The following is a 15,780-nucleotide window of genomic DNA, read 5'->3' on the forward strand; positions in this document are numbered from 1 at the left end:
GGTAAGGTTCCAACCTCAGGGGAGGGACTAAGAAGCATCAAAATCTGGGCAAAAGTCCTGACTAAGCTTCCCCCTTTCTCCCTTTCTCCCTCTGGACCCTACCCTCTTGTCCTTTCCCTACCTCCGGAGACGGCCTTCAACAATCCACTTGTTTTTCCTGTAGTTGGACATACTCTCCAGAGTCTTGTCAATCTCACTGCAAGAGAAAAGGGAATGGGATTTTGAGGTAACCTGGTGGCACACACAAAAAAGGGAAGTTCAAGGGAAAAGGGGCTGCAGCCTAAAGCCTAGATTGAACAAATGGCAGAGGAAGGCTTACGTTCTCTGGGGAAGGCGCTAAGATTCGGTCCCAGGTCACTCTAGCACCTTCAGAGCCTGGCAGTGGATACACATCACCTAGGACTCTAGATGGCTGGACCCCTCCCTGTCCGATTCTGACCCAGGCATACAATCACCATCCCCACCCCTGCTCCTCACTTGATGATGAGGGTGGAGCCATTGAGCTCATGTACAAGGAAGGCCAGGACAGCAGCTTTCTGTTGGGGTGGCTGGGCCTGAAAAGGCTGGGTGCGTAAGCTGTCACAGAGGACTGGCTCCACTCCATATGCCATGAGGAAGCAGCGCAGGATCTCAGATACATTGTCTCTCGTCAGTGGGATCTCCGACAGCTTTTCCCCCAAGATCTTTAAGGACTGTTTGGAGGAGAACATAATGGAAGTTAAGAGAGAAAGAGGAACAACTCAAGTTGCATGAATCTGGAAGAGGAAAATATAGGAGAGAACTGGGGTTAAGATAGGAAAAGAATGAAAGTTGCTAGGACAAGATGAGAGAGGACAAAGGAAAGGTGCAAAAGAAAAGCAGTAAAAGAAAGATGAACAAAATAAGCAGAGGGAGGTCAGGAAGGAAAATGAAACAGAAGGAAAAAATACAAGGAAAACAAATTATATCTCTTCATTTGTCCCAATCACTTAAGGGAGGTGCTTTCATATGTTTAACTTAAAGAGAGAGCAAAACTGAGAAAAAGCATTGGATCCCAGGCCCTCCCAGCCTGCCTTGGAAAGGATCTCACCTGACAGTGGGAGGGCAAGCCAGGATCATAGAGTGCAGCCTTCAGGAGCCGCACCAGCAGATCTTGCACCTCGCCCACACTGTCGCCTTGATACAGGAGTCCCTCTTGCAGGACCCCTAAACTAGGTACATCTTTGGCAGGGTCAAAGCCCAGCACCTTGCCGAAGCTGTGCAGGAACTCCACAATGGTCAAGCAGTCTGAGAAGGTCTCGCTAGGCAGGATCAGACCAGGGATGTGTGAGAAGTCAGGCAGAGGCTGTAGGGATAAAAGTGGTAGGGGGTTCTGTCAAAGACTGGAAGACCACAGTTTGTCTTCCTTAATCCAAGTGTCTTCACAACTGGCCCCTCCAGGACCCAGGACCCCTCACTACCTGGTGGTCAGTCAGACACATATCCTCTGTGGGCTTCTTCATCTCCTCCAAGATCATCTGCTGCCTCTGCCGCTCCTCCAAGCACCTCTGTGTGACCTGTGTTTTATCTGCTTTACAGGCTGGCTTGGCTTTGGCCAGCTCCTCCTTTTCCTTCGTTTTTACCTTCTCCTTCTTCTCCCTCTTAACCTTTTCCTTCAGTTTTTCCTGCTTTGTCTTTACCTTCTCAGCCTATCCACACAAAGGAGAGAGGAATTAACAGTGCCATAAAAATTCCAGTCACCACCCTTCCCTATTTCCCTGCCTCCCACCCCAGAGCTCAGAAACAACTATAAAAAAGACCAACTCACATATGTCTTGCAAAATCAGTTTGGTGACTTCAAAGTTATACTTGTGTGTACATGCACCTACCTTGGATTTCTTCTTAGCTTCCTTCTGCTTTAAGCTCTTGGTCTCTTGTTTCCGCTTGTTTCTGGCCTGTAAACCATAAGGGAAGTCATTTCTCCTCAAACTCTGAAAGCATCTCTGCTTGGGCTAGGATTCCAAAAAGACAAGGATGCTGGGGAGGAGAGGTGAGAGATGGGATAAGGGGTTGGAAATGGGTTCTTTCTCTCACCCTGGAGATGCCCACATTCATCTTGAACAAGCCCAATTCTCTAAGTCAAGCCCCTCAAAATTCCACATAATCAAGGTGTGCTGGCTACATGGAGGTTGCCAGATGTAGGAAATAACTGGTTAACAGGAAATGTTAACCCACTGTGTAATCTCTGATGTCCCTCACCTGCCCTTGGGTAGTAGTCTGACACTCTCCACGTTGTACCTTCTGTTTCATCTTCTTCTTGATTTTATTCATCTTTGCTTTATCGTCCTCATTCAGTGTTTCTGTGAGCACAGACAGAAAAATAAAGCGTAAAGCAGGCAAACCAATCTCCAGCATTCAGAGCAATATATGCATATCACAAAGCTGGCTTCCCAAGCAACTCCCTGGAGAATCTAGAAGTGTTTTTTTTTTAAAAAGATATATTTTATTTCTTTCTTTATTTTTAAGAGATTTAAAAATTTATTTTTAGAGAGAGAGGAAGGGAGAGAGGAGAATGAGGGGGGGGACATTGACATGAGAGCAAAGCATTGATCGGCTGCCTCCTGCGCACCCCTACTGGGGATGGAGCCCACAACACAGGCATGTGCCGAGCGGAAATTGAACCGGCAATCTTTTGGTGCATGAAAAATGCACCAACCAACTGAGGCACACCGGTAAGGGCTTTTTGTTGTTGTTTTTTTAAGTATACAAAATAAAATGTTGGGATTGGAGGGCCAATGTAGAAGAGGAACCTGCTATGGGAGTAGAACAAAGAACTCAAATGGTATCTTTGGCCCAGAAACACCAGCCTCCAGAATAGACTGCATTGCTTAAGAAGGGGACCTAAAGGCCACGATGGCAGAGTAGCCTCGTAGCCTAACCATCTCCCATACTATTTGACAATGGCAGCAACTCACAGACTATGATTTTAGAGCGGAGAATGGAAACAGAAAATCAAATTGCCAGGAAAAGACAGTGGTCTCCAGACTTGGAAGTAATGATTAACCAGGAAAGAAGGGCCCGAGTAATGGACATCTCAGTGCAATCAGATCAATACTGACAGAGCTGTTGTTTATGCTCAGTTCCTATGTCTTGCTCCATAGAAAGATCTGAATTTCTTCCCCTTTGGAAAACTGAATATTAAATGTGATTCTGCAAACAACAGAGTGTTTTAGAATGAATGTTTCTGATATGATAGTACCTATCCTATTCTGGCATAGAAACACTGCCACATCTGTACAACAATCCTGTAGGTTAGACAGATACTATCTGCAGATGAACCACTATAGGCTTCTATTAAAATATAAGTGACTGGCTCTAGGTCACACAGTCAGAAACTGGCAGAGCTGGAACTTTGAATTAGGAGTCAGAAGACTCCAATTTTTTTCAAATTTTTCATACTATATCAGGGTAAATGTTAATATTTATTAAAATATTAGACATTTTCTACCTGTCTATCCCACTAAAACAGTGCCAATTATCTTTTGGATTCAGATATGAATTCTGAACCTCCATGATGGCGGCAATGAGTGAAGTAAGAGTATATAACCCAAACCAGTAAGATAAATAAGAAGCTGAAAAGATGGTAAAAAGGACATGAAAGCCCTCTTCTCTCATAACATATGGGGACTGCACAAGGCTCCACTAGGTAAGAGCAACTCAAGAAGAAACTAGCCATTAAAAAAGTACAAAAGAGCTGGGACCCTGATGCTGCTTTCCAGGGAAGAGGAGGGGGATTCAGATGCATTCTATCCGACAATGTTAGTCATGTTGGGAAACTCAGCCATTAGCAATTCATCAAGATTTCAGAAACCTCATAGAGCAAGCAGAATCTCAAAGTAAGAAACACCTCTAACAGTTACCAAATATTTACTTGGATGTAAAGTATAGCAAAGAGCAGCTATTTTCAACTGGTGTGCTGTAAGAAATTTTGATACATGCAATACCTGACTATTTAATCAGGGGCACTGACCTCTTTCCCCTGAGATTGTCAAATTAAAAAATGACAACAGCCAATACAACAACAGCAGTCTGATGTGAATGAATCAAAATTACACCTATTTTTTCATCAGATCAGCAAAAAATATATTTTTTGGTGTGTCACAGAATTTTAGTAATTAGTTTATGTGTGCCAAGAGATGAAAAAGTTTGAAAATCACTGGCATGGGGAATACAGTCAATAACATTGTAGTAACTATGTACAATGCCAGGTGGGTACTAGGATTATCGGGAGAATCGTTTCATAAATTATATAATTGTCTAACCACTATGCTGGACACTTGAAACTTAACAAAAACAATATTGAGCCCTAGCTGGTTTGGCTCAGTGGATAGAGCATTGGCCTGCAGAGTGAAGGGTCCTGGGTTCGATTTCCGGTCAAGGGCACATGCCGGGGTTGTGGGCTCTATCCCCAGTGTGGGGTGTGCAGGAAGCAGCCAATCAATGATTCTCTTTCATCATTGATGTTTCTATCTCTCCCTCTCCATTCCTCTCTGAAATCAATAAAAATATATTAAAAATATAGATTGTCAACTGTAATTGGAAGAGAAAAAAGAGGAAGAGCACTGTACCTTGGGCCTCCAGTTTCTTTGTGGGGCGGTTGTCTGTCTTATTCACTAGCTCAGTGATTTTGACCTTGGGTGGCCGACCTCGGCCCCGTTTCACCTTGGGAACTTCCTTGGTCTTGGCATTCTCAGTGTTTCGAGGTCGGCCCCGTTTCCCAGTAATTGCCTGAATCCTAGATGGGATCTCCTCTGCTGACAGTTGTATCCACCGCAAGCCCTAAGAGAATAAGGGACACTGTTACAATGGGAGGGAGTCAGTGCAAGCCTCCTGGCACTGTGAACCATTCAATGCCCCAGAACCTCCAAACCCCACAAAAGGAAAGCTGCAGCTTATCTACCAACCCTTTCTCAGGGACAAAAGTATATTTAACCCTTGGGTCTGTACCTCCGGTGTGTCTCTCTCTTCAAAGAAATCTCCAACAGGCATACGGGGACTGAAGCTGAAGTGTTCACGGCGGACACTGTGTACCACGTTGCGGTTCAGGTACTAAAAGGAAGAGATAAAGTGGCATCAATGCCCGGCCAGCGTGGCTCAGGGGTTGAGCGTCAACCTATGAACCAGGAGTTCATGATTCGATTCCCGGTCAGGGCACATGCCCGGGTTGCAGGCTTGATCCCCAGTGTGGGGTGTGCAGGAGGCAGCCGATCAATGATTCTCTCTCATCACTGATGTTTCTCTCTCTCTCTCTCTCTCTCTCTCTCTCTCTCTCTCTCTCTCTCTCTCTCCCTCCCTCTCTAAAAGCAATAAAAATATAGTTAAAAAAACAAATACCAAAACAAAGAAAAATGGCATTAATGAAATCATAGCCTTACCAAAATTTTTGGCCAGCAATAGCAAAGGAACAGTCCCCAAAGCAGACAATGGCAGCCTGTTGCCACTGGACCTAAGAAAGGAATCTGTACTTCCCTTAAAAGCCCATGAAAGCTACATTACCTTGATCACTTCCGGGAACTGTTTCATCCTCTTCCCACAGGGGCCATAATACCAGGTCTCCCCCTGCCATCTGTGGCTGCCCTTCTTGATTCGCACCTCTCTCCGCCACCTGCCAGAGAAGCACACGGGCCCTGCCGCCAGGTCACACCCCTATCCACTCTCAAGCCACCCAGGAGTCAAGCCCACTGAGCAATGATCCTCCCCACTTCTCTCTCACTAGAACTTCATGTAGACGCAAACACAGCCTGAGATACAAGCTTGGCTAGATGGCAGGCCTGAGTGCTACTAACCCCTCAGGGCCTCAGGGGAAAGTAGTAGGCCAAACTGTACAAGCCCAGAAAGGCCTCCACTCCTCCTTTTACAAAGCCAGTGATACAAGCAGCCAGAAACCCCCCATCACTGATGCCATTCAGGGAAATTACTGGGTTTCCAATAAAGAGGGTAAAGACCTAAGGGAATAAAGGCAGAAACTACAGAGGATGGGGGGAGGCAAGAGGAAGAGTAAACTCACTGCTGACTCCATGAAATGACTCCGAAGGCCATGGTTTAGTAAAGAACTCTGTGTTCTGAGCAACAGATTATTCTAAGCCTAAGCCTTATCATCTTTCTCTCAAAACTTTAAGCAAAACTCAGACTTGGTGACCACGAGTAGCCTAGAGGGGCAGGGGTGGAAAAGATCAGGAAGGCACTGATTCTTACAAGGCCCTTGGTGTCAACTGACTTGTTTATTTTGGTCACGTACTGTTCTTGCCCTTACCTCTCTGAAGAACATTTTTTAAAAAAGCCAATCCATTGGGACTAAGCCACACATCATTCACTGCTAGCCATTCTCAGCATATCGGACAAGTCAGCTAATTTGAATATCTGAGCCCTAGGGTCACCACCTGGGTTTGGAAATTATAATAGCTGTAGCCCTCTGAGTAAAAAACTGAGTGGCCATAAGATGAGGAAAGAATAGATGAGGAGAGGCAGACCCTGAGAGAGGAAGGAAAGCCTAGGAACCTCATGAGAAATGTTATCATTGTAGAAAACTGTACTTTAATCCACTCTTGTCTAGCCCATTCCTCCCCATCCCAGATGAGGAGCTCCCTTCCCTTCTTCCTAGAGTCATTCACTCAATATTTTTGTCAAAGTCAACGCATGTAGCAAACTAGAGCATTTACCCATGTTGGAGGGGAAGACGAACTTCTTCTGGGGTAGCAATTCGTCTCCTTAGAACATCACCTTGGGAGAAAAATAGGGGATACTGAAATAAGAATTCAGCAAAATAATGAAACAACAGGAAGGGCTGAATACCCCATGAACAGAAACTTTTCCTGGAACCAGCTAGGGATGGAACAGAATCTGGACACTCACCACCACCAGAAGTAGGGACTCCTTCTCCAGTGACCTCTTCCAAGTCAGCGGTGGTTTCAGGCAAGCTGCTGACATCCTTATTTGCTGGGGAGGCTGTTGGGAAGACAGCTGCAGGGGAAGCTTCGGTGGATGCTTTCGGGGGGGTCACTGGTGAGGCCGGCAAGGAAACTTCTGAGGAGATTGGTGGGAAGGCTGGTGAGGAAGCTGGAGAGACTGTTGGGAAGGCTGCTGGGGAGATTTCCGGGGAGGCTGCTGGGGAGACTTCTGGAGAGATATCTGGGGAAGCTGTTGGACAAACTGCCAGGGAGATTGCTGGGGAGGCTGTTGGTGAGACTGCTGGTGAGGTTGTTGGATGTAGCTGAATAGTGGATGAATGGTCAGGGGCTGGCTGGGTCAGAGGTGGTGGGAAGTCTGAAGCCACCTGAGTCTCCATTTCTTGTTCTGCATCACTACCATTATTCAGGTCAAAGCCGTTATCTAGAATCCAAAGGGACAGGATGGGTAAAGGAAAAATGGTGTCATATAAAACAAGAGAATCTACTCAGTCAAACCTGGACTAAGATAAACAGGGCTACTTCAAGGGCTTGTCCCCAGAGTTGGTAAAAGAGAATTAGCCTCTGGCTGTCCTCCCCATTCATGAAGGTTAAAGGGCAAAGCTGCTGCTGCTGTCACTGTGTGAAGAATTACCTTTTACCTGGAGCCAGTAAGGCCTCTGGCCTCCTTTTTCCTGCAAACTCCAAACCTCACACGTCCTTTTGGGCACAGGGCAGTGAGAGTGGAGCAGCTTGTGCCTTTTAATTCCCACCACACACTATCCCAAAGCCCCCTCAGATCCCAGCAAGATGCTTTCACAGATATCCCACCCCTAAGGCCTAACTATGGAACAACAGTGTGCTCTCACTTTTTCCCAGGTCAAGGACTTTCTTTGTCCTACCTCTCCTCACTTACCTTGTAGGACAGACTCCCCAAGGACGGGTGGAGAGGTGGGGCTGGCAAAAATAGAGGCTGAAGTTTGACTGTCATCTGCCAGAAGACTGAAGTGAGTGGCATTATTGAGGGAAGGACAATCAAGGGCAGAGATCACAGGGCTGTCCTCAAGAGGCAGCTTGTCCTCTGCATCCATCAGCTCCGTATCATCTATACCATAGAGTCCTCCACTTACTGGCTCTTCAGGGGGTGAAAAAATCAGAAAGCAAGATTTAAGAAATACTTGTCTAAATATATCTAATTCTAGTCCCCACAGTGTAAAGGTTTTAATAATAAATTAGGGAAATTTTGTAGCTCTCTTTTATGAAAGAGTAAAGTCACCAGGCTATAGGGATCATAAAAGCTTGAAGTGGAAATGAAGGGAAAAGCATGGGCCCTATAACAACCCACAGACGAACGCAAAAAATTCTAGCATCTATCACAAAATAGGCCTTTCTTATATTTCAGTGGGGCAAAAGGTAATTGTTCACTGGCAAATGTCTTTCTACTTAGTAGGAACCCAAACAGCCCAACTGTGTGGTAATAAGTCTCTATCCAGTGAATTATTAAAGCCCAGGGCTCATGGCCAAAAGGAACATTGGGAGAGAACCTGGGAAATGAACCAATTCAGCTCAGAGTGCAGTTGGCCGAGTCAGGCTAGCGGCATGGGACCGTGGTCTGCCACAGGAGTATCTGGAGGTCTCAATGCCCCAGATTCCCAAATCCTTTCCCCGGTTTACTATCTATTCCAGGTGACAGAAGCTGGCTATCCTTCTGCATGGTTAAGTTGAAGAGAGCCAGCTTCCAAGCCTACCTGGTGCCAAGGTGTTAAAGGGCTCCAGAGAGACTTCACTGAGGATTGGAGTGTCTTCCAGCTGATCAGGAAGATGTGAAGGATCATCTAAGCAGCTCACTGTGGGGTCAGGGACCAAGACTGAGACTTCTTGGTGTAATGATTCCACAGAAGGGATGGAGCCATTGTAGCCACACATCTTCAATTCTAGGAAATACCAGGAAAGAGCAAAAGGAAAAATAGTGCCTTCACCTGGTTCCCTTAGCTATAGCAAGCAGTCCGTCTTCACTAGAGGGATGTTCATTCTTTCAACATTTATAGGTGTGAGTTCTATGTCGGATACCTTTCATATCAAGATATTCTCAGTAAGCAGAATACTTACTGAGTACTATTAAAATCCTATAGCAGGAATGGGGTCTGAGACAAGACTCCCATCGTGTTGGCAGCTATTTCCCCCATTCAGTGGAAACAGGTGGTTAACAGATACAACATCCTGTGATTTCACAGGGTGCTCGCCCTTATTCTTGGAATCAATAGCAAACTAAGCATTTATCCATTTAGAGGGCAAAGTTGAGAGGGAAGATCACACGTACCAACAACAAAAAAAGAAAGAAACTGTGAGCAGACAAGCAATGGTATGCTCTGCCGGCTTCCTTCCCTCCTTCAAATGCCAATCACTACTAGGGCTCAGGCCACTTTAGCAGCCAGTCTAGCCGTGCCATAGTCAAGTCAAATTGACCTCAATGCTCCCTGCTAATGGCCAACCCCTTCCTATATTTTGGAAGAAGCCCTGATACAGTGTCTGTTGGGGCTGTTTCAGGCTCGCCCACCTGCCCTCTTCAGGCCAGCAGCTCTGCATGAGCTTGAAATAATTTGCACTCCCACTCACGAGCTGGTGCTGCTGCCACAAAAACACCAGCCACTTGGCTCTGCTAACCACCAACATGCAAATCAGCCTCCACTGCAGAGAGCTGGAAAGACAAGTTTTCCTCACCTCAAAAAGCCACTGCCCCCATAGCCCCATTTTCCTATTCCCAACCAAGCTCCCAGGCCCACAGTTATACCTGGCTGCTCTTCTTCCAGCTCCAGGCTGCCTACCAAGCCAGTGCCATTCTCTGCCACAACTGAAGTCAGCTCCTTTTCTGCCTCATCAGGATGAATACCACTGCCTACCTCCTGGGAGGGCGCAAAAGTCTGGATGCTGGAGCCCAACATGGGAGAAGTCTGTGGGGAGGTGAAAAAACTAGGGGGTCCATTGGGCATCACCTCAAAATTCTGGTCAGGAAAGGAATCATACAGTTCCTGTGAGTCGAAGTTAAGCCCCATGGGACTCTGGGTACCGTTGGCCCAGAACTCTTGGCTCCCAGCCCGAAGGTTAGTGTTGTGACTTGGGGATGAAGGTTGTCGGCTGCCTCCAAGGATGCCATTGAGTGGGTATTGTCCCCCCGAGAACTGGGAGAGAAGGGGTGGGTCCTTGAGGTTGCTGCCAGGATTGGCGGGTGGGTACTGTGAGTAGTTCCAGAGACAGTCGTAGGCCACGTTGGGGTGATGGAGGTGTGAGGTGCTGGAGGAGTGGGGAGCAGAGTTCAAAATCCCTGAAGTAGTAGTGTGAGATACAGTAGATAAGCCATTAACATTCACATCCCCATTCAAACCTGGCAGAAAAGGAGGGAAAAGGGTCAGTTACAGATATGTGTGCAAGTAACTCTACCAACTCTAACCAAAAGAATAACACTGACTAGAAAAAGGGAAGGTGAAGGGGAGGGGATTCCCCCTCTGCTATATTTATGTCTTTTTGGTCTCCAGGGAACACCCAACACAGATGCTCCTGTATATAAGCTTAGCAACTGCTGCTGAGGCTACTGAGTAGGGGGCTGGGGAGCTCTCCTGGTCTACCACAGGAGTGAACAGCAGAGAGCTGGCTGCTACTGACGCTCAGGGCTTTTTATTTTGTTTAAATGAAGCTATTTGCAGATTCCCTACAGTGACTTGCATTCTTTCCCATCCTCACTCCCTAAAGGAATTTTCCCCTGGAGTGGCATGACTGAATTCTCCTGGCCCCTCTTTTCCCCAGTGCCTATTTGGCCCCACAGTGGGACCAGAAGGGACAGCCTTCACCTCACTGGCACATGCAGATACAGCACTTCGTGCTGGGCTAAGAATAGAATTTGCAGTCACCACAGCAGCAAGATCCCAGCTCAGAAGACTTGGATTGGCCCCTCCCCATAAGTACTGGGGTGGGGTGGGGAGATCTCTGCATGACCAGTACTGCAGATTTCAATTCTCAACACCAATGGCAACCTCTACACTCAATCAAATAAAAAGGAACCAAGATGTAAGGAAGCTGGGGCAAAGGGGTCCTCCAGTGAAATAAAGAAACTTCTATCTACCGACAACCTTATGGAGGGTAGGAGGGATGGGTGGGAAGTATACGCCTATGGTAGTATTTTTTTGCTGTAAGGAAGAAGTGAAGCATTGGGCTTCTCTCTGCTTCGAAGCATAAAGTACCTGAAACCCAGGCAAGATTACAGAGAGGTACTTGGCAGAGCCATGGTTCAGAGCAAATGATAAGCCAAATCCAGGAAAAGGCCTGATCCTGGCAATAAAAAGTCCAGCTGGAATTAGATGTTTCTCTCTGGGGAACTAGATAAGTAAGCATTAAAACTCTCCATGTCTCTATCTTCCATCCTCAAGGACAGGAGGTAGCACAAGCATTCTGCCCTCTTTTCTGTTGAACAAATTAAAAGGGAAACACATACCAACCTTCAACCCCACCCTTATCCCCCACCCCATCCTCAGGGTGGCTTCTCCAACCTCTAAATACAGCTTCTCAGAAAGCGGACCCCTCACCTCTCTCATGGGTCCCACCTGATTATCAGAAGCCTTAGCCACCTCGCCACTCTCTGGCATAGCCAGAAAACAGGGAAGAGCAGGCTAAGATGAAAAAGCCAGTATCTTTTTCAATCTCTTCCAACCTTTAGTCAAGACTAAAAGTATTGCTTCCATTACCCCCTAGAACTTGTCCTTAGAAGCTTGATTTCCCTCCAGCAGCTGGAGTTCTGAGGATTCCCTCCCTCCCTCCCTCTCCCCCTGGCACAGAGCTGAGGTAGCCAGCCCAGAGGGGATCCAAATCTTGTCCCATTAACCTGCTCTAAAGGAACGATGCCCATTCCCATTCCAGGCCATGTGGCCCTCACACTCACTTTTCCCTTGCTGGGGGAAGTTCATGGGAGACCCGTTAGTGTAGAGGCCCTCCCCTGAGGAGGGGGAGGGTTTCAGTCCTGAGGCAGCAGGTGCAGGGGGAAGGCCAGTAAAGTTAAAATGGTCGTTGGCCTCCATTTCTGTAGGAGGGGAGAGAGAGGGGGGGGGAAAAACACTGGTGGTTAAACAAAGTTATGTCACTTTAAATTCTCTAAAGGGACTGCCATCATTACTTCTTTCTACTTACCCTTCTCCTACCTAAGTACTAGGGGGAAGGTAGAGACTAAAGGTAAAAGAGGAAAAAACATACTCCTAACCTGGACATTGACCATACAGAAATAGTCTTTTTAAGTCAGCCTTGTAGAGATAAAAAGAGTTAGTGAGAAAAACAAAGACACAAGCCTGCAGGAGTCTTTCCCCTGTGTTAGCCCTATCCTTTTTAAAATATATACATTTTTTATAGATTTCAGAGAGGAAGGGAGGAGGGAGAGAAAGAAACATCAATGATGAGAGAATCACCGATCAGCTGTCTCCCGCATGTCCCCCACTGGGGATGGAGCCCACAAACCCAGCATGTGCCCTGACTGGGAACTGAACAGTGACCTCCAGTTCACAGGTCAATACTCAACCACTGAGCCACACTGGCCAGGCTAGCCCTACCCTCTTCAGTCCCAGTCCAAGTTACCCTTCTATGTTAGATATTAGCCCCCTATTGTAACATTTAACATTCTCCATCCTTTTGGTTTTTTTCCCTTCAAAGCAAGGCCAGAGTCCCACAGGTTCTCAAAGCCATCTTATTTTTTTTTTTTTAGTATATTTTTGATTTTTTAAAATTGATTTCAGAGAGAGAAAAGGAGAGGGAGAGATAGAAACATTAATGATGAGAGAGAATCATTGATCCACTGCCTCCGGCACACCCCATACTGGGGATCGAGTCTGCAACCTGGGCATGTGCCCTGACCAGAAATCGAACCCCCTGACCTCCTGGTTCAGGGTTGATGCTCAATCACTGAGCCATGCCGGCCTGGCTCAAAGCCACCTTTTTTATAGGAAGCCACAGAAATGGGGGTATTGGCTGAAAAGCATACTTCATATATATCCTTTGTTTTATTATTATAGTTGAGTTAAACAATTTTTTAATATTTTTTATTGATTTCAGAGAGAAAGAGGTGGGGAGAGAGATAGAAACATCAATGATGAGAGAGAATCATTGACCGGATGGCTGCCTCCCGCACACCCCCTTACAAGGGATCTAGCCCAGGGGTGGGCAAACTTTTTGACTCGAGGGCCACAATGGGTTCTTAAACTGGACCGGAGGGCCGGAACAAAAGCATGGATGGAGTGTTTGTGTGAACTAATATAAATTCAAAGTAAACATCATTACATAAAAGGGTACGGTCTTTTTTTTTTTTTTAGTTTTATTCATTTCAAACGGGCCGGATCCGGCGGGCCGTAGTTTGCCCACGGCTGATCTAGCCTGAAACCCAGGCATGTGCCCTGAATGGGAATCAAACCATGACCTCCTGGTTCATAGGTCAACACTCAACCACTGAGCCACACCAGCTGGGCTCAAATTAAACAATTTCCACATTATCCTATCCAGAGTCCTCGATATCTGAAGAAGATAATATTGTTACCTTAGTAAAGGGATTTGAAAAGGAGAATACATTTCAGGAAAGGTGACCATAATGGCAAAATTCAAATCATCCAGCAACACTTCTTTTTTTCCATGGGAAATACCATGTTCTCCAAGAATTCAGCTCAGAAGTGTCAGAGGTTAAATAAGAGGGTGTCTCAAGGAATATTACTCTGTTATATCTACTATGGTTCATAACGTTCTGGTTTTGTGGCTTACATGTAAAAGGATACAGCTGGATATTTATATTTGTAAAGTACAGTGGCGCACTGGGACGCAGTAGTTAAAAAAGCTTTTCATTCTCTCCTGAATATGAGATATGCTCCTAGTGAAGCCCTTGATCATAATAAATCTTTCTTTGATAGAGCAAAGAGAAGAGAAAGATAGGAAGCAGAAGCCAGAATTATTGGTAGTCTGACAAGACAATCAGATACTTATGATGTACTAGTAGTGCATTCTAATTTGATATGTGAGACATGATCTGTCTTGATACTGAAAAAGCAGCTCCTTGGGTTACTATGTTTTTTTTTAAAAAGGGCAGAAGAGCCATAACCGGTTTGGCTCAGTGGACAGAGCGTTGGCCTGCGGACTCAAGGGTCCCAGGTTTGATCCCGGTCAAGGGCATGTACCTTGGTTGCGGGCACATTCCCAATAGGAGGTGTGCAGGAGGCAGCTGATCAATGTTTCTCTCTCATCGATATTTCTAACTCTATATCCCTCTCCCTTCCTCTCTGTAAAAATCAATAAAATATTTTTTAAAAAGGGGGGGTGGGCAGAAGAATTCAGGTAGAAAGATTCATCAAACTCCTAAGATGAGGCAATAAGCTGATCTAGGTGATGTTTTAAATAACCTCTTTTTATAACAAACCAGAAGTTGGGGGGGGTGGCGGCAGAAAGGAGCGGGTTAATGGGGGGAAAAGGGGACATCTTTAATACTTTCATCAATAAAGACAAACAAAAAGGAAAAACACAGAAGCAAAACTTTAAAAAAAATGAATAAACTGGCTAAGAGTATATATGACTACTGCCCAAGGTTTGCAAGAGTTATGTTCCTGAATATGCTAGATGATGCAAATTAGACACCATTAGGTAATATGTGAATTTAATATAATTCTGAGCATGAAATATTAACCCTGTATAGAATATGGCATGATAGCTATAAGGTTTTCCAGGCTAAATACCATAATTAGCTCTACTTTCATCAATTTTAACTACAATTTTTTAAAATACTGATTTTAGAGAGAGAAGAATGGAGGAGAGATAGAAACATTGATGAGAAACATCGATTAGCTGCCTCCTGCATGCCCCTACTGGGGATCAAACCCTGATCTCCGGGTTCATGGATCGACACTCAACCACTGAGCCACACTGGCTGGGCTTAACTGAAATTTCAAAAAATAATAGCAATTTGTATTTTGTTGATTTAAGGGGGAAAAGTTTTTAGGATTGACTTATTTCCCCATCTTCACTCTAAAATAAGCAGCAAAGCCCTAGTTGGTTTGGCTCAGTGGACAGAGTTGGCCTGCAGACTGAGGGGTCCCGGGTTCAATTCTGGTCAAGGGCACATGCCCAGGTTGCAGATTTGATCCCCAATAGGGGGTGTGCAGGAGGCAGCCGATCAATGGTTCTCTCTCATCATTTATGTTTCTATCTCTCCCTCTTCCTTCCTCTCTGAAAGCAATAAAAAATTAAAAAAAAAAAAAAGGCAGCAAACCTAAACCTGCTATGCATCAATAAAGAAATTGGGTCTCTGCCCAGCCAGTGTGGCTCAGTGGTTGAGCATCAACCCATGAACCAGGAGGTCAGGGTTTGATTACTGGCCTGGCCAGGGCACAGGCCCAGGTTGCAGGCTCCATCCCCAGTAGGGGGTGTGCAGGAGGCAGCTGACCAATGATTCTCTCTCACCATTGATGTTTCTCTCTCCCTCTCCCTTCCTCTCTGTAAAAAATCAATAAAAAATATATTTAAAAAAATAGATGAATAAATAAAATAAAAAAGAAAGAGCCTTGGCTGGTTTGGCTCAGTGGATAGAGCATCGGCCTTCGAACTGAAGGGTCTCAGGTTCGTTTCCAATCAAGGGCACAAGTCCGGGTTGCTGGCTTGATCCCTGATAGGGGATGTGCAGGAGGTGGCCAATCAATGATTCTCTCTCATCACTGATGTTTCTCTCTCTCTCTCTCTCTCCCTCCCCCTTCCTCTCTGAAATCTATATAAATATATTAAAAGGGGGGAAAAAGGAAGGAGGGAAGGAGGGAAGGAAGGAAGGAAGGGAGGGAGGGAGGGAAGAAGGGAGGGAGGGAGGAAGGAAGGAAAG

General features: G+C 45.8%; 1 protein-coding gene across 5 annotated transcripts in view; it reads right to left on the reverse strand.

Moving 5' to 3' along the window:
• The window catches only part of BAZ2A (bromodomain adjacent to zinc finger domain, 2A), a 39,911-nt gene that overhangs the window by 8,461 nt on the left and 15,670 nt on the right, over positions 1–15,780 (reverse strand). For 4 of the 5 annotated variants that reach the window (XM_005872067.2, XM_014544454.1, XM_014544456.1 and 1 more), the window contains 15 exons: positions 11,833–11,970; positions 9,694–10,284; positions 8,651–8,836; positions 7,819–8,037; positions 6,871–7,347; positions 6,678–6,738; positions 5,515–5,623; positions 4,966–5,067; positions 4,587–4,797; positions 2,218–2,318; positions 1,848–1,913; positions 1,440–1,667; positions 1,070–1,324; positions 478–692; positions 122–196 (listed from right to left, as the gene is read on the reverse strand). In XM_005872067.2, coding sequence (XP_005872129.1) covers positions 122–196; positions 478–692; positions 1,070–1,324; positions 1,440–1,667; positions 1,848–1,913; positions 2,218–2,318; positions 4,587–4,797; positions 4,966–5,067; positions 5,515–5,623; positions 6,678–6,738; positions 6,871–7,347; positions 7,819–8,037; positions 8,651–8,836; positions 9,694–10,284; positions 11,833–11,970 — 3,034 coding nt within the window. The remainder of the gene's footprint in view (positions 1–121; positions 197–477; positions 693–1,069; positions 1,325–1,439; positions 1,668–1,847; positions 1,914–2,217; positions 2,319–4,586; positions 4,798–4,965; positions 5,068–5,514; positions 5,624–6,677; positions 6,739–6,870; positions 7,348–7,818; positions 8,038–8,650; positions 8,837–9,693; positions 10,285–11,832; positions 11,971–15,780) is intronic. The other variant, XM_014544455.1, reaches the window with a different exon arrangement.

This window comes from Myotis brandtii, unplaced genomic scaffold, assembly GCF_000412655.1.
Source record: "Myotis brandtii unplaced genomic scaffold, ASM41265v1 scaffold364, whole genome shotgun sequence".
In the NCBI taxonomy this organism is placed as follows: domain Eukaryota; kingdom Metazoa; phylum Chordata; class Mammalia; order Chiroptera; family Vespertilionidae; genus Myotis; species Myotis brandtii.